Raw genomic sequence first — 23060 nt, 5'->3', positions numbered from 1 at the left:
AATTGATGATAAAAATATCATAGTTCAAGACAGAAGAGGAATGAGATTTCAACTTTTGATATATTTTTTCAAGGATCATATTTCTTCAGCTAAAAATATATATTTTGATATTTATGCTGTATGGTAAATATGGTATTACAAAAATATTTTTAAAAAATAATTAAGCTATCTTGAAAAAAAAAATAAGTTCAGTTCTTATTTGGCTTAACTCAGCAATATGTTGGTATTACAAATTTAATTTTTGGATATAGGAGGCACTTTCCTCAATATTATTGAATGGGTCCTGTTTTTGACACAAAAGCATAAATATAACATTGAATCAGGTTTAGGCAAATTTTATTCTGAATAACAAATAAAAAACTTGGAATAAATTGACTTTGTTATTTATGAATCAGAAATAATTAGTTTATTTAATTATTGCTTTGAAATAAATAGGTATAATATAATGATGTTATTTCCTGAATAATGGGTTTAGAAAATATTCAAAAATAACTATTTTAAGTAGTGAGAAATTTTTTACCAAAAAAAAAGTAAACTGATCTTTTATAAAATTTTTATTGCAAAATAAATATTTAATATATGAGATTTAAGGTTGTATATTTTCAAAAGAAATAATTAATATATTATCATTGTTTGACATGCAAATTTTATATAAAATTTTCAAGTTGTAAATAACTGAGTATTTAATTATTTTTTCTAGATCAAAATTGAAAGTTTTTAATAATAATTTGTCCTTATTGTATCAACGAAGTTGTGTGAAATGATGGAAGTAATTTATCAATACTCAATATCTTTTGGATCAGTGTATTTATAAATCTGTTTTATTGGTGCCGTATATTAAATTATATTTCAGATAAATTAGGATTAATAATTAATTTAAAGATTTCAATTCCTGAGCTGAAATTTTTTTCATGTTAGGGTACGGTAAATTTGACAGTGGTGGTTTTGTAACATTTTAATCAAAAATTGCTGAAGAAGTACTGAGCTGTAATAATTGATAGGATGAAAATTTGAGTACATCTGACAAGTTTTTAAATTATAAATTTGTTTTTATCTACCTCTACCTGAACCGAATTTATGCTTCAATATCGACAAATTGTAAAATTATCGATAATTATTGATAATTTTGAAATTCTGTCAAAACTGAATCATAAGTTTGATTCAAGCAGAGGTAGATAAAAGTTTTTTCTTTTTTATGGAACTTGTCATTTGTACTCCATAGATTCTCACCCTTTTAATTCCATTTATATATATATATATATGTATGTGTGAGTGTGATTAAAAAAATATTCATTATTCAATAAGTTTTTTTTTTAATAATGCCTTCATATACTTTGAACAATTGAATCTAAAAGTGCTCTCCACATCTAATTATGTGCTAATGTGACACAAAAATATGTGATTATGAGAAATCTTTTTTTATATTGTGCATGATGACAGGAATGAAGACATTCAATTATTTAGTAAGCCACATGACACTTATTAATTTATTTAATAAATTTTCAACTGATTAATTAATACTTATATTTCATTTTAAGTTCTCTCTATAGTTGCTTAGGTAAGTTGGAATTTGATTTTCAAAATGACTTTAATATTTATCAAAAAGTTCTGTGGATTAAAAGTTATTTAGTATTATTAGTTACTTATTATTCATGTCATACAAGTTGTCCATTCTATAAGAAAAGGTTTATAAAACCTTGTTCGGTTAAGATTGTGATTTAATTAATATTATAAAAGTCAGTAATTCAGTTTCCTGAATCAATGTTAATTTAGAAATATTTATACAAAAATAATTAATTTTCTGTAGTGATTATTTGAGGTCATATCTATTATACTTAACTTTTATCAGAAATGAAAGTTAGACACAATTATTTTAATTATTTTTTTTTTTTTAATATTTCATCATAAAGGCATGTATCTCATAAGTTTAAATACTCACATTCGTATCGTTTCAAAAGGCTTTTGTTGTGTCCACAAAGATCCATGCATTTGATATTAAATTGAGGGTTTAATTAACTTAAACTTGAAGTTTTTGTAGTATTGTTGTGAAGTATTTTTTGTTCCAAAAATATACTAATTTTTTTTTTTTTTTTTATAGTATTATGATTACAGCTTAACCAATCAAGGGTTTGTTTCTTAGCTGCTGAGATAAACCAATTAAAAATTTATTTATTTTTTTAAATATTTGGTTTTTATTCGACACTTACAAAATATAATTAAATATACTTTATTAATGGACTGATTAAATTATAGGTCGAAGCATTATAACAAAGAAGGGCGATGGGTCTCAAGTTAAAGAATCAACTGATAGTAGCACCACTCTCGAAGATGATGATATTAAAGGTAAGAACAAACCTTTCTGACTCGGTCATAATTATTAAATGTCACTGCTTGAAAGGTAAACTAAAATATAAAACTGAAATTTTTGCTTTAAAAGTTTTGGTTTATGAGACGTTATTAATAAATTCTATGTGTATATCAGATGTATTTGTGTGTATATACGAAGTTGTGTCAAGATTTATATATTTTAAACTAAAATATAAAATTCCAAAAAATTTCAATTACTTTTATCGCTTTGCTGTGTTTGTATATTTATTTTAATCTTATAATTATGTTATATATTTCTCTTTTTTCATATTATGTACATGAAATATATTCAAGTTATATTTATTAGTTATTAGATAATTTCTAGCCGAGTGAGATTGCAGCTTGTCCTTATTAATTTAAATATAAATTATTACTTTTCAATTAAAAAACTTTTTTGTTTTATTTTTTTATCTATTTTAAGCTGATGAAAAGTGTACATAAGCGTTACTACTCCCTCGGCTGATTTTCTTGAATAATAATGCTTGTTTATATTCTAATAGTGATCGGCATGGTTTTTAGAGTTTTATTAAATATGTAAAATTCAATTTGAATTGAAGAAAATGATAAGTTTGATGACAGCTTTACCCAGCTCAGTCCTTCAATGGTTACCTAACTCCTATCGTGTAAAATAATAATGGTTAAATGTAGGATTAGAAACCCAAAATATTTTCTTGTCTCATCCGTTCACTCTATGCATGCTTGCATGAGTTTTAGAGGCAATCCTCCTGTTTGTTGCTATTAGAATATAAAAACAAATATAAAGAATTATACTTAATAATATATATATTTTGTAAAGGTAAATTTGAAATTTAATGTCCACATTTTTGCATCCAATTATAATTCCTTAATCGGTAAAGTAAAATTTTTGGTATATTTATTTTGAGTTTTTCCGGAAACCCGATTATTTTATTCTCTGTTACGCACAAAGAGGACAAAAAAGGAGGCGTGGATCGTAGCTCGACGGTCATAGCTAAAGATCCCGAAGGTAAATAAAAACATTAAACTTTTTGTATAGTTCTATGCTTTTATAGTAATATAACAGAGTTTGATCTGGAGCAAATTGTATTATATAGTATTTATAATAAAAATTAATCATCAAAATAATTTAATTTTTTAAATATATCATTATCCAGTTCAAACTTTGTTAAAAGCATTTAAATTAAACACTATATTTTAAATTTAAGATTGAATGTCTTATACAATCACATAAATTGAGATATATATCTTTTCGTTTTCGATCACATTTTACAACGGCAGGATACCAACCTTATAATTAAGTATAAATAAATCGCATTTAAAGATCGGAGTATGAGTGTGCATTAAGTGAGACTGATCATAACATTTATCATCCATGTTCATTTTACGCCTTCCTTTAATTTTATCATGTTTGCTATAAAGAGATGCTTAATTGACTAAATAATTTAGCTAAGCCGTTAAATATTTTTTTCATTAAAAGTTTGCATGATTCCTTATGTGGGCTGTATTATGAGCATGTTTAACATTAATGTTGCTTTATTTATTTTTTATTAATATATAATTATTTTCAAAAAAATGATTATTTCCTTTAATTCACCACAATAATACATCGCTTTATCACCCTAACAAGCCTAGTATATATCTCTTTGTATGTGTTAAAGATTTCAGGAATAGTTATTAGATTTCAAATGCAATTCCAAAACTTTATATTCTTTTCTTTTTAAAACAATCTTGATCCTTTTCTCTCAACTTTATTATTTTTTAACATCCGACGTTTCGACCTCTCAGGTCATTCTCAAGGATTCCTTATTCTGTCTTCACTCCTTTTTTTTCCTTTAAAATTCATTAATGCTGGCTAATTGCCTTTGTCCCAATAATTTCTTCTATTAAATTATATCCTAAATTTAAAACTTTTATTTATCACTTTTATGTTCATTAATAAACCCCCAAACAGAACCTACCTTCAACAGTTTCTGTTTGGGGGTTTATTAATGAACATAAAAGTGATAAATAAAAGTTTTAAATTTAGGATATAATTTAATAGAAGAAATTATTGGGACAAAGGCAATTAGCCAGCATTAATGAATTTTAAAGGAAAAAAAAAGGAGTGAAGACAGAATAAGGAATCCTTGAGAATGACCTGAGAGGTCGAAACGTCGGATGTTAAAAAAAATAATAAAGTTGAGAGAAAAGGATCAAGATTGTTTTAAAAAGAAACTAAACCACTCTCAAACAACTATATTAATAAAAAATAAATTTTATATTCTTTTTTAATTGTCAACTAACTCAACCCATTTTTATTTTAATTGTAACACCTTATGTATTTATCTTTCACCAAAAATATGCTTATGTTTTACTGAATGAAAAACTATAATTTATTTGCTGCAAAAAAAATTTTTATTATAACTAAATTTTATTATTTTAATTTTGGTTCTTCATTTGCATTGTTTTTCATTTTTACTTCCATAGGGATAGAAAGTTTAGTTATCACGGAAAACAAATTTTTGAGACCTCAATTCATCAATCCCTTAAGACAAGGAAAATGTTTTTTAAAAAGCGTTCTGTCTTTTTTTCCCTTTTCTATGGATATATTATTTTGCCAAAATAATAAATTTATAAATAATAAAATTGCAGAACAATTTTCAATTAATCTTTTGTGGTTTTTATTGGTTTAATTCGATTTGTAAATAACACAGTTTCAAAAAACAATCTTAATTATGGTCCTTTGTATAACAATTACTTAATTTTTGCAATTTAGTTGTGTAAATGTCATAATTTTTTTATTTATTTATTTTTTTTTTTTTGGAATCCTCAATAAGATATAAAAAAATAGTAATTTCCAATTTTTTTTTTTAAAATACATGTCCTAATTTATTTCCCTTAACTTGCAGATCAAACTATTGATTATGGTTTAATTCAAATAGGAATGGTTTAATCCTTTGAATTTATATAAAATATGGTACTATTCAAGCTTGTGATAAATTTTTAAAAAATATTTATTAAGATAAAGTATTGTAAGGGAAATTGTTGTGATCGTTCAAAATTTCGAATTCGAGTTTTCGCTGGAAACTACACTTGTTGTGGTACTTTGAGTCCAAAAATCTAGTCTTGCAAAATGATCTGTGCCTCTGAATGTTTGTATGTGGTCAGCCTAACTCTAAAACAAAATGTCCAAAAAATAATGACATATTTAATGCCATTTTATGGAATCAATTTTACATATTTTCAAATTTCTCGAAAGTGATTCTAATGTTTTTGATTAAACTCTAATTGAATGGTTTTTAACAAAAATACACAAACCTAACAATGGCATTAATTGCTACACAGATTACACACCCTTACAGCCCAAGGCTCATGAGCTGGCGTTTGGCATAATGATTGGATCATTGGAAGGTACATCTATCTCCCTAGATATACTCATAACAGTACTCTCATATAGGAAGGGTTCTCTGGTAGAAGAAATACAATATACACAAAGAGCCAGGCAGCCATAAGGGTTCTCAACAACCCCATTTCACGATCCAGAGTTGTTAAAGACTGCTATGTAGCACTCAACAAACTCTCAGTTTTGAATAGGTGCCGGGTCACTGTGATATTCCTGGCAATGAACAAGCTGACAAATTACCAAGGCATGGCTCTGAAACCGTTCCTGTTACTCCAGAGCCAATGTGTGGCATAAGCCTAAGCTATGCTAAAAGTAATATAAAGGCAGCTTACGGCTTAAAATCCAAGTTTCACTACCTTTTCAAAAGACAGCTACAATCTAATCTATTCCTAGATGAACCCTGTAGGGGCCGAAGTGAAATACTGCTTCGGCTAGACAGGAATTCTCTTAGGAAAATTACAGGGTTCTACACAGGTCACTGTAGACTTAATAAACATATGTTCAACCTCAAGCTTACAAAATCACCCTTGTGCAAATTCTGCAATGCTAAGGATGAGACAGCATACTACATTATATGCTGGTGTGACCAATTTGCTGGGTCGTGGACCCCAAACTGTGTGAATTGATCAATCCCTCAACCTTACTTAGATTCCTAAAATCTACACATCTCATGGTTTAATAAGTTTATTATAATGTTGTGTGTGGTGCTACAGCGCTACAGCGTTGTAATGTGGATGGTACACAATAGGCCTTGTAGGTTACAGTGCTTATAGCCAGTTAAAAAAAAAAAAAAAGGTCTTTAATGTCATATAGGTCTTATCCTCAACGAAATAGTCTGACAGAGCTTAAATGCGCATTATTCAAAATATCTTCGACTAAAGTACCTTTAATTTTCTTTATTTTAAAAAATATTTATAGTTCTCATTGTTAGCAATAATAATCAATGGATAAACACAAAATATTAAATAATTTTATGAATAACTAAAGGAGAAAAAATGTAAAAATAGAAGCATTCAATTTGGAAGGGAAGAGCCACCACCACCCCAACTTTTTCGAATGCATTTCAGCTTCATTATCTTTTGTTAAACTGTTGTATTTATGCAGGAACAAAACTTATATTCATAATTTCCACTTCAATAAACATTAGAATTTGAATTTTGTAGCAACAGAAACATATAAATTTTTGGTTGTTAATGTTCACCTTCCCTTGTTTTTTTTTATGATCATAAAAATAGTGATATTTTAGTATGAGCTTACCAATCTACACACAACATAGGGACATATATTGGGAGCTAAAAAGTTGTGTAATTCATAACTGACCTGAATTTTTTCACTGTGCTGTTTTATTTTTAAATAATTGTCTGAATATGTTGTTCTTCAACTTATAATTAAAATAAACTTCTGCCCAACAACTTAAATCCATTAGATGAGCCTTAACGCAATCCTCCCACTTGCATTTTGTTCTACTCCTTGGATGTTGACCCTGCTACTTTACTTGCCCATTTTATTCACTACAATACTATCAACTCAATTATTTTTATTAGGAGCAGTTTCTACGATTCGACCATTATAAATATTCAGTTTATACATTATTGTAAGCATATCTAACTATTTTTTTTTTTTTTTCAAGAAGGCATAGTACTGGCAAAAATAATTTAGATGTAGAAGAAGTAAATTACATACTTCCAATCATTTGTCGATTCATATGACTATTATTTTATTTTAATTTCCTTTCATTTGTGATAAAACATGAAAATTGTGCTAACAGATTATATCTTTAATTTTTATTTTCTAATTACCCCAAACTTGAATAATATCATATTTTATATTTGAACATGGCTGGAGGGGGCTTGTAATTATCCTGCCTATCAGATTTTGAATACACATTTTTTCGTTCATAATATTATTGCTTTATGACAGCCAATAAATAGCTTTGTGATAATAATTAGTTCTAAGTGGTGAAATTTGCTTTTCAAAATCAAAACAAAAAAATTAAATTAGATTCAAGAATCATATCTTACAAATAACAAACATTTTCTTCTTAGTTGCATTTGAGATTAGAATTGCCTCCTGAGCTTTTTAACATCATATACCTTCATTATTTAATTATAAATATAAGGTTATATATATATTATAACTAGTATTCGCTAATTTTCGAAATGTATTCTATGTAAATTTATATTGATAGTTAATCTTCTAATTATTTTTAAATTTATGTTGTTGAATTGACTTTGGGTCGTGTCTAATGTGAAAGGGTGTAGTACGCCCCCCCCTTCTCCTGCGACAATCCTCGCCACTACCTCAAGGGCCCCGAGTTTTTCATCAGGGAAAACTCTTAATTTGACATCTGTATTAGCGCAAACTATCCAAGGTATTTCTTATTTTCAAGGAAAATAGGTTTTTATAGTTAACAGTTCATTAACAGCCCCAAAATAATAACATCTTCCAAAAAAGAGGATAAAAGAAAAAATTTTTTTTGTAATTTCATTTTTTTTTGTTTCTTTTTTTTTTTGTGTTGGCCAAAAGAGAGCATGATGCATGTACATTTGGCTTGCTTCTTGTTTGTTGTTTTCTGCATGCAAACCCACAGGTGATTGGAAGACGGATTGTGAAATATGGGTGTCAAATATCACAAAATGGACAGAATCAGATAAATCAGATTCAAACCAAACAGGTAATGATGAAGCTATTATAAGATTTTTTCTTAGTCAATGAAATTTTCAACCATCAACTTATAACTTGATTGACTATTTAACATTAAGTTTTTTCTATTAATTTATTTGTATAAATATAATTTAATATTCTTAAATTTTATTATGACTAACATTTTTACTATTTTTATCCAAAAATGTATTTATATTATTTTTTTTTGTTTTTGTTCAGTATTTAAACTTCTGAAAGCATTGATCCAAATAACTTCCATAGTATGGCATGCACTCTTCTATTGTGGAATCGTGTTGCCTATATTGGCATATTCAGAATGAATAATTTAAGTTGGACTCAAATTAGGGACAAATGTTTCGACTAGGTTATTTTTTGTAGAAAATTGAGTCTCTCACACCATAATTTATCAATAATCTGTCAATATTTCCAAATATTCAATTGTTTTCTTGAAGATTCCAATTTTGCTGTTAAATCATATTTTTTAATACATGTTTTACCCAAACAGTTTTTAATTTGCTATAATTCACGTGGTTAATAATAAAAATATCTAATGAAGACCAGATCATAGCCACATCTCACATCAGTATTACTGAATGATGAAAGAAGTTGCAAACAGCTCATCAATTGTAACAAAAAAGTTGAAATTACAGAATTTTGTATTTAATGGAAATTTCATTAATATACAAAAATATGCTAGAGGTATGATATAATCCCTAGTTTTCCTTAATTTTTTTTATGTCTATTCAATAAAATAATTTAACTGTAGGATGTTGATGTTGATGTATGATTAACTGAAGAGACATGTGGCTTTTATCTTTGACTCTTGCAATAATTTCGTAATAAATCTATTTTTGCTATCACAAAATTATGCTCCTTTAAACTTTTTATTTATAATCTTAACACTTTTGTGAAACTGGTTAATATTGTTTAAATATTTAAATTTTATCTATTTTGGTCTCAAAACATTTTTTATTCCTTTATAAGTCCGACGTTTCGGCCAATTCGGCCATCCTCAAGACCAATCTTAATACAATTTTATTTACAGACTATTCTGCCCAGATAATTTATATCAGTCCACAAATTACCCTAATTAGTCAATCATACACATTAAATTAAAAATTAAAATTTTTTATCAAGATATATTGATTCGTTGATAAATTTTAACAAAGAAGGTTGACTGTGATAAAAAATTTGAATTGGCCGAACCGTCGGACTTATAAAGGAATAAAAAATTTGTTGAGACTAAAATGGATAAAATTTTATTTACTTAAACAATATTAACCAGTCTCAAGAAAGTTTTGAGATTATAAATAAAAATTGTATAGTAGCATAATTTTGTGATAGCAAGAATAGATTTATTTTAACTGGTCAATGCATTCATTTAACTAATATTTTTCAATTCAATGTAAATGTGGGAATAGCCTGGAAAAAGGACATTTAAGCAACATCAAAATTTTCTGTCACAATTTGTCATCAACTCACAATGTAATGCCTTAATTTCCTTTAACAGTATGAAACTCATCCATGTAATGTAAACCTGTTTATCTCAAAAAGCTACAAACTGCTTGCCAATCCTGACTTCTTCATTCATATGAGACATGCTGCTAATTTATATTTATTTTTGGGTATTATTAAGGGTTAGAATAAAACAAATATAAAAACATCAGATTTCTTCCTTTCGAAGTTTGAGCTAAATATTAAGTTAAAAAGTGGACCTTTATATAAACTGGGAGCTATATTAAATACACTTTTTCACTATTAAACTTCATCTTGGTAAAATTTATATCACAGCAATTAAAGAACAAATAAATTATAAACTTAACATTAATTTAAGGATAAACAATTAAAATAAGAAGTATACTCAGTTAAAAGCTTATGTGTTATTAAATTATGTGTCCTTTTTTAGCCACCGACTCAATTATAAATCTTATTGATTCAATGATGATGAATTAAACAAGATTTCAAGAGTTTATTTTATTTATAGTTTCATATTTAAATTATTTTAAGGATTTTGTGTTAAGCTCATCTATTCTGTTAATTATTTTTGCTTATTGTCTGATGGTACAGCATTATAAGTTACATAGAAGATGCAGTGTGTCAGTTTAAAACATTTTAGTTCATTGCATGACGATATTAGAATTAAACAAGTTTGTTTAGAAAGTTTTCAAAATATTTTAAGGTTATTATTATACATGGATTATCAAATCATCTGTCAACTGCAACATTTAAATAAACATATAGTGGCGACACTATTTCAATTACAAGCTTTTTTTTGTCGCTGAAAACAAAATATTTTTTTCTAATTCCTTTATAAGATTACAAGCTTTGTGCAGAAACAACATTGCTTAGTCATCCACCAGTTTTAAAATGTAAGCAAGAACAAATGTCTTTAATATGAAAATTACCTCTGAAACCCCTTACCTATGAACCCTCTGAAAATTACAATAATGTATTTAATAATAAGAAAAAATTATTGTGAATAACTACAATTTAATTAATGTTTAATTTTGTTTATTTATAACATTTTTTACTCAAAAGTCTGCCACATCAAAACCATCAATATCTTAAAGTGAGATGTAAAACTTAATTTTTATCATATACATGTTGGTCTGTGGCGAACTATGAATATATCGATTGTTGTGTGTTCTTTGTTCTCACTGCAGTAAGAACATTTTATGTTATTTAACTGTAACTAATAAAACAGTAAGAACAGTAAAAACATTTCATGTGTGTCCACCACCCCCGCGTCCACACATTACTTATTATTTTACTGTTTTAATATAACATAAGAATGTCATAAGATTTATAAAAAAGTTTAGATGTAAAAATAATAGATATAAATATAGATATAATATTTATAAATCAAAACAGACATGTATTTATAATCAGTGCTGCCACTAAATTGTTGAATTAAATGTTGTAAGAGGCCAATACACACCACACATAATGAAAGATAAAGCTAAAGACTAAATGAAAGATAAAGCTGTAAAAAATTTGCTTTAAAGAGATTATTTGATAGATATACGTATCTATTTTTGAAATTTCACTGTATGCATGGACTGTAGAACAATCGTAAATAGTAAAACTATTAATAGCTTCACGGCTGTTTTATTTCATCTAAAAAAATAAATAATTACAGCTTTTAAAAGATAGTCAGCTGAAATTTTTATTTTTGTTGCTGTACGGAGGGTTTTCATTTTCTTTCAATAATTCATCTTAACCACTGAAATAAACCAGCCAGTATGCTTACCTAATTTATTTTTAAAAAATTTTTAGGAGCTAAGAAGTTCATTAGAGTTTAAGAAGAATGGCTGTTGATTCTTTGAAAATGTTTGCTTAGCATCTAATGGAATGTTATTTTTTTTTAAATAAACATAAACTTTTTCTGTTATTTTAGTGCTTTTAGATGTTATTGTTTTTATAATACTAAAAAAAAAAAAATTATCAAATAACATAAATAAATATAAATTACTATCAATATCACAAATTCAGAGATTTATTGATGCAGTGCAAGTATCTCTTCATAAATTATTTATACTTAAAGTCCTCTTGTAAATTGACTTATTAACATCTTAATATTTTCACTTTTGGTTACAATGAAAGTTTCAATTTGATGGTATGTATTGAGAATTATCAGCTATTGTGATGTGTTTTCATGCACTGTTTTCTTTTGATTTTACTATTCTTTAAATTTGCTTTATTTATGCTATGGTTAGTTTTGTTTATTTTATTTTTGTTTCTTTTCACCTTCAAATATTTATTTGTTTCTTGTCTGTATGCCTGTGCATGTTGACTTGGCTATAGAAGAGTCTGATTATTGCTACACACGCTTACGCCTGGACTCTGAAGACACTGACGGTAAGGAAGCTAAACATTGTAGTAAAATAGATAAATGCCATTTAAATTGGAAATATTTAGTAATGCGTAGGTTACTTTGTATTTTATTATTTCTTCATCATTGTTTGAAATCATCTCATCAATGTCTGTAATGTGTAAATGATATTAATTTTAGTTTCCTGCGTACCTTTAGTTTTTACCAACGTTAAATGTTAGTGTGAAGATTAGTCTTATTTATATAAATTTCTCTTCCTCCCTGCAAGTTTCTGGATGTTCATGTATTTAGAGGAAGTGTCAGTTTATAGCAGAAAAGTTTCAGGAGATTCAAATTGTGATATTCAATAAAAATGCTATGAATATTTTCAACTTTCAGGTTGTATATTTCACAACTATTACAATTCCATAAAATACAATCGCATTAAAAAAAAAAAATAGTAAATTTCTTAAGTGAAAAAGAAAGAAATCTTTGAATTAAAGTTTTGTCAATTATATACTGGTACCCACCCTATTATAACCATGGCAGGAGGGTTGATTTTCATTTTGTGAGACCACCACATAAATAAAAGGCGACCACCCAGGCCAGATTCGAACCAGTGCTGCTGCAACCACCTGACAGATTGGCACTTTAACTCACTCGGCCACAAAAGGCCCTCCTTAGTGCTGTTATGCATAAAATAGTCTCAAACCATCTTGTGTTTGTGTCTCAGTCTAGAGTCATTCTTTGGAGTTGATTCACTGAGCAATTCGTACATAAACTGTGCCCGTTATGTATTCGCTGTATGTAAGCCCTGGTCTACCAACAGGGCGCTTTCCTTTTGACTTGCTTCCATTACCAGCATGCCTTTCAATAATCTCCAATCCTCCAGAGGTGCCCATACCATTTCAGTTGGCGTTCATCAAGAAGTTCGATCACATATCCTAATGTGGCTAAGATGCTGTTATTTCTTACACATTCTCTTCTGGTTTTTCCCATCACTTTGCTTATGAATCTTATTTATACTGCCATAAGTTGGCTCATATGTGTCTGTTTCTTAAAATTATCCAACTTATGTAACCATAAATAAGAACAGGCAAGAATACAGGCATAACTTGGTCTCTTCGCTTACTTCTTGTTTACCTATCAGCGCTAAACATGTTTGGAAGAATGCACTGTTTGACCTTCCTATTCAGTTCAATATCTCTTTGTCTATTCGTCCATCGCTACCTGCAATACTACCTAGATAATAAAACTTTTTCTCTATTTCAAGGTCATGAACAATATGCATGATTTTGCTATGCAGGGATTTATACTCATTCTTTTCCTTTTAAATCCTTCAGACAGTTCATTGACAGCCTCTTTTGAACATTCAAGCCTACCTGTAATCACCACCATTCCATTTGCATAAATGAAACTTTGGACCAGCACTGGGAGCATGTTCCAGCATCCTACAGTTGCTACAGGAATTTTCCTTTTGCATATTTCCATACCTTGTGCATCACAAATGTTAAATTGGAGGGGAGTAAGACTGTCATCCTGCTCCTCTCCCTTGTAGACTCTAAAGGTTGCAGATTTTGCACCATTAGAACAAACGATACCTTTTGAGTCTTGATTATCGATTTAATGGCACTTATCAAATTTAGTGAAATATTCCTCAAAGATGAGGATTACATTCTCCTTGGCCTTTGTTAGAGTCTATATCACAGAGGCATACTTGAAGAGCAATATCTTAATTCTCCTCATAATAAAAGGGCAGGAGAGATGTTTCAGAAGCCCAAAATAGCTCGTATTGATCCTGAAGATTCTTCTATTTACCTCAAGGGAAATATCATTTTCAAGTTAAAAATAGAACCTAGATAAGTAAACTGGTCTACCTTGTGAAACTTGAAGGGACCAAGATCTATACATCCTTCAACAGAATTTACTTGGTCTTGCTTTGATTAATTGTTAGGCCCATAATTTTAAGAAAAGCTTTTCTTGAAGCTATCCTCTAGCTATAGAGTTATAACACTTCTAAGTACGGCTTATAAAATTTTCTCAGTAGCATTATGCATTTGACTTCAGCCAGATGTGGACAGGAAGCTTGAGGATTATTAGAGGGGGTTTTAGATGTAACAGGTTGATAACAGACCAGATATGATCTCTCGGCTTGGTCATCAATAATAAATTAGATGAAACAGAAGAATTGGAAGGAGAATTCTGGCTAAAAATCACACATACTTTTTTATTGCCAAATTTATAACTTGGCCTGTAATGTACGCCGATGAAGTTGAAATCCTAAACAATTGGTGTACAGATGTGAAAGGCATATCCTCTTTGCACTATATGGCCAGTCATGAAGAAGAGAAAAAAAATTATTTGCACTCTATAGTTACATGAGTATATTCTCTTTTGTCTAGATACAAAGGTCGAAGTGGCTGAGTCACTTGCTTTTATTGGATGAAAGAGGGAAGGATGGTAAGAAGAATATATGAGAACTGTCCTGATGGAGTGAGGCCTGGAGAAAGACCAAAGGATAGATGGAGAGATAAGGCCTTGGGAGATCTCAGGAAACTGAGAGTAAGTTTGGCACATTCACAGAAACGAAACAGATGGAGCTTGGAGATTGAGTTGGCCAAGGATCGCTTTAAGCATCTGTCTTGTCAATTGAAGAAGAACAATCAAACACAATAAATCTCTTAAAATCTATGCTGCTATAAAAAATTAAATAAGTTTAAGAAGCACAAATCTGTCCAGGTATCGCCTTCTCAGTTTTCACAGAGGACATAAACCAGAAATCAGAGATTTATAACACAATTTATGATGTTTATATAGTATTTTTTACCATAATTTATACAAAGTAAAAAAAAAAAGTTGATCCAATTCAAAAATTTTAAATTTTCATTCAGAGGTACCTTGGCACTCAACGTATTTAGAAATATTATTTCCAGTTTCATATAATAAATAATTGTAGAAAATCCAAAAATTTCCATATCTAGATCAACTCCCAAATCAGTCCATAATTGAATACTTTTCTTTTTTTTTCCAAATTTTAAGTAAATCCTGAAATTTGATCTGAAATAATTGACTCTCTCTGTAAATACTTTACTTGATGTTCCAAACACATTCGTAGTAGCAGAGCGAGTATACATCATCAACAACCTAGTAGATGTATGATAAGTGTTTTGGAATAATGCACATTATCTCTTGTTTATATTCATTTCACAGAATTAGTTTTTAACTGGTTGGTATCCTGCTTTATTTTTTCTCTTGTTGTTTTTATGCTATGAAATTTTAGCTTATTTTTCATATAATTATTTGGTTAAAAGTATTTTATTAAAATTTCAAGTGCTTGCTATGATTAATACACGCTTAAGCATGATAATATCAGAAAAAAATATATCAGTAATTTTTAAAAAATGTATGTTTTAATAATTCTTAATTTTATTACTCGTATTTTTTCTTTATTTATTTTAATTTATTTTTTGGTTTATGAACGATTGCATGCATATCAGCAATGCATATTCATCGTAAAATTCAATATTGTATATATCATTTTGGCTCTTTTTCCATCAAGTGTCAGACATTAACCTCAAATTATATGAAGAAATGGTTCTGTGTGTATTAATTACCGGCCTGTAAATTAGATAAAATGTACTCAAAAAATAAAATTACATGTGATCTCTATAAATAGAGTTAAGAGCCAAAATTAATGCAATTTCTGGCAGAAAATGTGTTCGTAACCATTACATCTTGTATTAATTACATCATTGAGTAGCCTTGATTTACGAAAATAGCAAACTGGAACATCATTAGTTAGGCACTAGAGATCCTTTTGAAACATGTCAGATATCGAACCTATACAGCTTCTGCCATAAGATGCATTATTCTTAATAAAAAAAAAATCCTAATTCAGGCCCTAGGCACTGCTATGAGCTGAATTTCTGTTTCTTTTGGCTGTTATTTAAATATTTTGGAATATGTCTTCCATTCAGAGCTAAGGATTGTCTGTCCAACCAAGACCTTCTCTCAACATTCAACTAATTCGTGCAACTCAGGTAAGACATGTACGATGACACACAGAGGCAATCATATACACTATGCACTAATGCAATTAAAAAAATTAAACATGAAATTTATATATTTGTTCCGCCTATTAGGCGGTTTGAAATTGCATTTTGTTTTAATATTAACTTTTATTTAATTTTAGCATGTTTTAAATTGTTAGACTGGCAGGGAATGCTTAACAAGAATCAGTAATGTAATAGAACTAAGGCTGATATTATTATTTTTACTTATGCCACAATCATGTATACATCATTTATGATACTTTTATTTTTTATTTTTTCCACTGTAACGTAATAGAAGGACTTTCTACTTCGTAATTTGTAAGTCCCATATGAAAGTGTAGTATGTATTTGCATAAATATTATATGTATATACTTCTGAAAAATTTACTTTTCAAAGAATTCAGAATATGTTTAAGGACTGGTCATTGTCACATTATATGTTCAGTCAGTCAGTTCATCTAAAGTCAAATTCTGACAGAAGTTATTTGGTTGTACTTCGTAAAATTTCAAGATTGAAGGTGATGTTAATAAGATATATATAAATTCAATCAAAATTTATTAATTATTAATTTAGTTATTAGAACAAATCATAATTTTAAAGTGTATGTTAGCATAGATCAATTTTGTATGATTGTTGCTTAAAATAAAGATCTTCAGTGTTACCAAACCAATTAACCAATTAGTTTTTAAAAGTACAATGTTCTTAAAAGTAATTTGAAAGAAATTATCTTAAAGAATTATTTCTTTTCATATCCTGAGTTTTTATTGAGATAAAAAAAATTATTTTTATATTTATTAAAAATATTAATTTAAAAAAAATTATTATGATTGCCACCTGTAGGTGATAATAGGCACTGGCATTCAATATTGAATTGTGGATCGCAACTATAATTTATAATATTTTTTCTAAAAACACAAGTATTTAGTGACAATGCATATTTAATTGAAATAAAATAATAATTATTGTCAAATGACTGAAATCTCAGAACCCTTTCAACAAAATGATTAAAAGAATAAGATTTTGACAACACATCAAATCTTATTTATTTCATAAATAAACAAGAGCTCAAATAAAGCTCTATAGGTGCACTGGATTAGTTAAAGACATCCACTTATTTTTCATACTCAATTTTTGTTTACACAAACCTCTAGTATTTCCCAACTTTCCATCCCTGAATGAGACATGTAGATCATCAGTGAGGAAGCTGGCCATTGTTGTTCTTATCTTCTAGGAGAAGAATCTTATGGATAAGTTCAACTGAAAAGTGAACTGAGTCAGAAGATGAAATCAAAATGTTTAGATTGGTTTAGAAATTTGGAAGGTACATTAAAAGTAATTTATATCTTAGAAGTCTACCTATGTAACATAAAATTTCAATTTCAATTCAACAACAGAAAATTCACAAGTTTTAATTAAAGATAAGTATTATAAACCAGCACGCAAGGAAATATGGAAACAAATACTTGAACAAGTATTTTTTTCTCATATTTTTTTTTTATTTATCTAATGTATATTATATAATACATTCAGTAAATTTGATCTCAGTTAAAATGGAGTGTTACAGGCGTGTAGAGTAACTACCCATTGGTAGTACTCTGATATTTTACATTAGCAGGTCTCGTAGCCATCTTCTTTTCAGGCACCTCAGAGGATTGTCAGGAATGGAAGAGGATGTGAAAGGTTAGAAACTAGGGGATTTGGGTGGTTAGGGAGTTTATAATGGAAGGAGTTATATCTGGTTCAGGCTAGATTGGTTACATGGGGAACATTAAGGTCTTTACGTATGATTTTATTTGTGACAAAGTAAGGAGCATTGAGGATTGGATACGAGAGGAATTCAAAGGTTTAGTGGAGCCCCAAAACTCAACTCCATATGTCCAGATTGGCCTTATTACAGTCATGTAGATCAGTCTTTTGTAATGAGTTGGAAGTTTAGACTGTTTGTCTAGTAAGTGCTGTAATAGTCAAAATCGACGTGCAGTTTCCTGTCTTTTCAGTCTTGTGTGAGGATTCCAGGTTAATCGTTTGTCCAGATGTAGTCCAAGATAGCGGATCTGTTTGACAGTGGTAAGAGTAACATTTTTAAATGAAATTATAGGGCAGTCGGTAGGATTACAACGAAGGGTAAAGGTGATTTGATGGGATTTGTTGGAATTTATCTTAATCCTCCAATTACGATACCATTCTTCAAAGGCTGTAATATGGAATTGGAGAGTTTGGGATACAATTAATGGGTTATTATTAACTGCGAGGAAAAATGTGTCATCGGCATACCTGGTGAGGATAGTGTTAGAATTGGTTGGAATGTCAGTGGATAGACGGTGTTTTTTTTTCTCATATAAAATTGAATTTCTATGTCTGTCTCATTCTTTTATAACAATAAAGTAGTAAAGTTCATCCTCAATCATGGCAACTTCAAGTGAAGGGGTCCCTCTTTGAAGTTTATAAATCTAAAACTTAACAAAACATTTTTTCATCATATAAAGTTTTTCCTAACCTGACTGTTGCTAGCAATGAATCAGTCTGTAATCCTTAAAGAAGGCTCTTATGTGACAAAACTGAAAATGTATTAATTTGGTCAAAGGTAAAGAATTTTTTCCCATGCCTGAAAGGTTTGAAGAATTGATTGTTATCGATTTTAGAGGGAGCTCTTAAAATAAGCTGTTATTTTCAAATTGTTGTGATGTTTTGGACTAACTCTATAGTTTACTTGTCGTTTTCCATAATTTTTAACCCTCTGTCTAGTTCTTCATATAAAAACTGAAAAACAAAACAAATAAAAAACATAGTACTTTCATGAAAAAGGTTTTTCAATTTCAGACCCTTTTTAAATATTGCTGGATTAAACTATCTTAAAGTCTCCTCTTCCCGTTTTAAGCTAATATTTCAAAAGTGACATGGGACCGTTACTCCCCTGGGGTCTTAGTGGGGCGGGTCCAGCAGGGAAGGATTGCCTTTTTTGTGTCCCGATCTCCTCTTATGAGATTGTGTCATGTCGTACATCAACCAACCTACTCTCTGTAATTATCTGTTTCAAAAGTCAGATAAGTAAGGCTACCATGGAGTTGAAAATAATTTGTATATATATAATGTATTGTATTATATATTTGTATTCTGTAACCATACATAAAAATAAAGAGGTTTGAAAACCAGCATCATTTTTAAATAATTTATTTCACTTGATTAACTAAATCAAGTTCTGTAAGTTGTAATTTTTACATTTTTTATGAAAATATGTACAGGGAATGTATCATAAATGGTGTATTCGAGTGATGTGTACAAAGGTAAATTGCTCGCTTTAATTTTAGAATGTATATTGTTTTATTTCCAAAAATAAATATGGAAGTTATTTGTGACTTTACAATCCTAATGTAATTCGTTCACCTATTCTGTTTGAGTAGTTTATAAAATCACTTAATCACAGTAAAATCAAATAATTAGAAAAAAAAATAGATATTTTCTGTTTAATTAAAAATGATGAAATTCAAGATTTTAATTATAGGCTTGAGAAATTGAAACTAAAAAAGTATGTGCTATTCAACCTCAACTAGTTTTGCATTTTAGTTTTCTTGTATTACTATTTTACTATATTTTACAATATGTTAAAAAAGAAAAAAGAGGAAGAAATGGGGAGATTTTCATTAAGGTGAGAAATTTTCATAGTAACCTGTCCCATTGTAGGAGTATGGAACAGGTTATTTGGAACCTTTACTCTTACTCCCATTTCTAAGTTGAAGTCTAAGTATAGTTGTTTCATTTAGTACTTTATTTCTTTTTTATCAGCTGCGGATTAATTCAGGAGTTGGGAAACCCTTCATGAGTTATAGTTGTGTAGAATTTTTTTTTCAAGTAAAATATTTTTTTAGAACTGATTAGAAAACCCATATATGTTGTTAAAATATAATAAAATTATTATATTTTAAATGAGGACCATACAGAATGGTATAAGAAAAATGTATGTGAAACTTGATGAGCTGTGATATATAAAATGTATTTTATTTAGTTTCAAAATTTTATCTATCATTGATTATGTGTATGAACATTCACATATATGTACTTACACATTCATGTCTATTTTTATGGTTATGAGAATTCATTCATAATTGCCAACTGTAATTTGACTAATGCATTATTTTTAATTTTTAAAACATCCAATTTTGGTTTATAAACTATTTTGATTATATTTTGTTTCAGCTCGAAAACAAGAAGTAATTAAAATTACTGAACAATTATTAGAAGCTATCACCTCTGGAGACTATGATGCTTATACGTAAGAAGTTTATAAAAAATATGTTTACTTTAAGATTCTCTGTTACCCTCAAATTTCTCGCATCAGTTATAACCTTAAACCACATACATTAACTGTAGGAAAGTGGTCAAAAATGATTCAAAAATAGTATAAAAAAATATTTATTTGTAACCGACTTTTTTTATTTGTACATAAATCAGCTGACAGTGGACTAAGGAGGTGATGGTCAGAGTATAGTCAAAATGAAATATGATATTATCTATTCGGAGCATTTTAATATACTTCATCAAGAACATAAACATAGGTATTAACTATCTTATACAATAAGTTTGTAAGAAAAAACTATCTATACATATTGCGATATAGTGTTTTAACAATGGGGGGTCCAAAAAACAGTATAAATCCCTGTTTATATGATGATAGTACCAGCCATTACCACAGTATAAGCATTTATTGTTGTGATAGTACACAGGTGATAAATGTGATAGCCCTGAAGCTACAGCACATTAGTGCTACTTTTAGTGCCACTTGTATATACCTTGCTAATGAACTGTCCCTTACCTTACCTTAACAACTACTAAAAAGCGATTTGGGGGAAAACATTGTGTTTTGATCATTTCTGAACTTTTAATTGATTCTGTCCCAAGTTTCTAATTTTATCAACAGTTATGATGATTACTGTATTGTAACTGCCATTGTTACAACTATCAATAGATTTAGGTTAGAGTTACTGTCACCATTTGCACTAGATACTGTCACACTACTCCACTGTCTCAATTTTTTGTAATAACTACTACCACAAAAAACTTTCAATATGAAAGGAGCCTTAAAACATTATAGCTTTACATAGTTTATATTACACCCATATCTATTTGAACCACTTCATTTAATATGCTGGAAAATAGAATATTTAGTAATAAAATATTTTGTTTGTCTTGTAATGAAATTTTAGAGAAAATACAGTAATAAACGTTTCAATGAAAGTGCCATTGAATTAATTATATCAAAAAATGTATCAAAACAAAGATGCTGCTGTGAAAAAGCAATGAAACAATGCAGAAATTACAAGATCGGACCAAAGTTCCTGACGAAGCAATCAATTTGATGATATGGTCTTTAGGAGTATCCCTTTAAGATCTCAATGCATGTTATGATAATCTTAAGATAAATGAGTTATGATAATAAGTCATACTCATAATAATAAAGAATTTGGGATAAAAAATGCAAGAGAATATTCTTTGGAAAGTTTGTCAAGATGTGGGAATAGATATAGATCAATTATGAACGGAAGTGATTTGAGAGTGATATGAGCTTGAACCGTTTCAGAAGGGTTCCTATAATTGAAGAAGCAAGATTCTTTTACAGCTGAAAGAGGGCCACCCTAAGAGGCCTGACTTGGCAATCTTCTGGTTACTATAGACTATAAATTCCCAAACTTGAGAGTCACTATACCTTTTCACCAACTTACCTTGGCTATATCTTGAAAAATAGTTACACATTTAATTAATTACTTATTATAAAAATTCACTATTAAGTTTATATTATATGATTTCAAATAAAGCTTTAGTTTTTCAAATTTCTATTTATAACAAACCATTTTTTACATGTTACTAATTGAGGTATGATCACCAGATAAAAGATCACAATAATACTGATTCATCTAATCATAAAGATAGCTCGCTCATCTCTCTTCAGCAATTCAAATAAATTTTATTGAGTATAATGAAGAAGAAATAATTCTTCAAAATTGAAATAAGTGGGATTAAAGGTAATCCTTACCTTCTTTATGAATGTTAATATTAGTTTCAACTTTGATAATAATTAAACATTTTGGTATTAATTATGTTTAAGTTTTATTTTGATTGACCTCCTGACCATCATCTCCCATATTGTAACTTTCATTAACTATTTTATACATTTTTTTTTTTGTATGACGTATTATTCTATATTATAAAATAACTGTTTATCTCTCGTTTTTTACCCTTACATTGAATTTTAATTTCATGTCACAACAATTCCGACTATTTAAATTTTTATAACTTATTTTTTCCACATAAATTCTATCATTTTTTTTAACATTGTTTCAGAAAAATCTGTGATCCACACCTGACCTCTTTTGAACCAGAATCATTAGGGAATCTCGTCGAAGGGATGGATTTTCATAAATATTACTTCGAACATGGTATATAAAATTTCATTGTTCTTAAAATATGTAGTAGCGGGTTTATAAGATAAATTTTCATTTTTGAAATTGAATAATAAAATTATTTAAAAATTTATAATTAATACATTATAAAGTCAATCAAATATCAAAGTCATTGATAAATAACAGCTTATTAAATTTTATGTTTCCTATAGACCTAGACGACTGAATAACTTTTTGTAAAATAAGGCAAATGAGACTAATGCTTCTCTATCACACTTTTTTGTACTAATTAAGTAATTACAAGTCTTTACTATTGTTAAAGCCACCTCAAATCGACCATGTCTTTTTGTTGGAAGGCTTTAAAAATGAACAAAAACAAAACTGGCTCGGATTAAACATTTATTTGGTT

At 28.6% G+C, this 23060-nt stretch overlaps 1 protein-coding gene across 23 annotated transcripts in view; it reads left to right on the top strand.

Moving 5' to 3' along the window:
- Positions 1–23060, top strand: part of CaMKII (Calcium/calmodulin-dependent protein kinase II) — a 196375-nt gene that overhangs the window by 168123 nt on the left and 5192 nt on the right. For 4 of the 23 annotated variants that reach the window (XM_014429856.2, XM_014429887.2, XM_014429867.3 and 1 more), the window contains 6 exons: positions 2254–2343; positions 3296–3352; positions 7983–8099; positions 12197–12250; positions 20451–20526; positions 22593–22687. In XM_014429856.2, coding sequence (XP_014285342.1) covers positions 2254–2343; positions 3296–3352; positions 7983–8099; positions 12197–12250; positions 20451–20526; positions 22593–22687 — 489 coding nt within the window. Of the gene's footprint in view, positions 1–2253; positions 2344–3295; positions 3353–7982; positions 8100–12196; positions 12251–16180; positions 16244–20450; positions 20527–22592; positions 22688–23060 lie in introns of all 23 variants that reach the window. The other 19 variants (XM_014429957.2, XM_067046903.1, XM_024358867.2 and 16 more) reach the window with 9 other exon arrangements.

Source organism: Halyomorpha halys, unplaced genomic scaffold (genome assembly GCF_000696795.3).
Source record: "Halyomorpha halys isolate HHAL.00 unplaced genomic scaffold, Hhal_1.1 Scaffold36.1, whole genome shotgun sequence".
Classification (NCBI taxonomy): Eukaryota; Metazoa; Arthropoda; class Insecta; order Hemiptera; family Pentatomidae; genus Halyomorpha; species Halyomorpha halys.
This window is presented reverse-complemented; position numbering and strand designations above follow the sequence as displayed.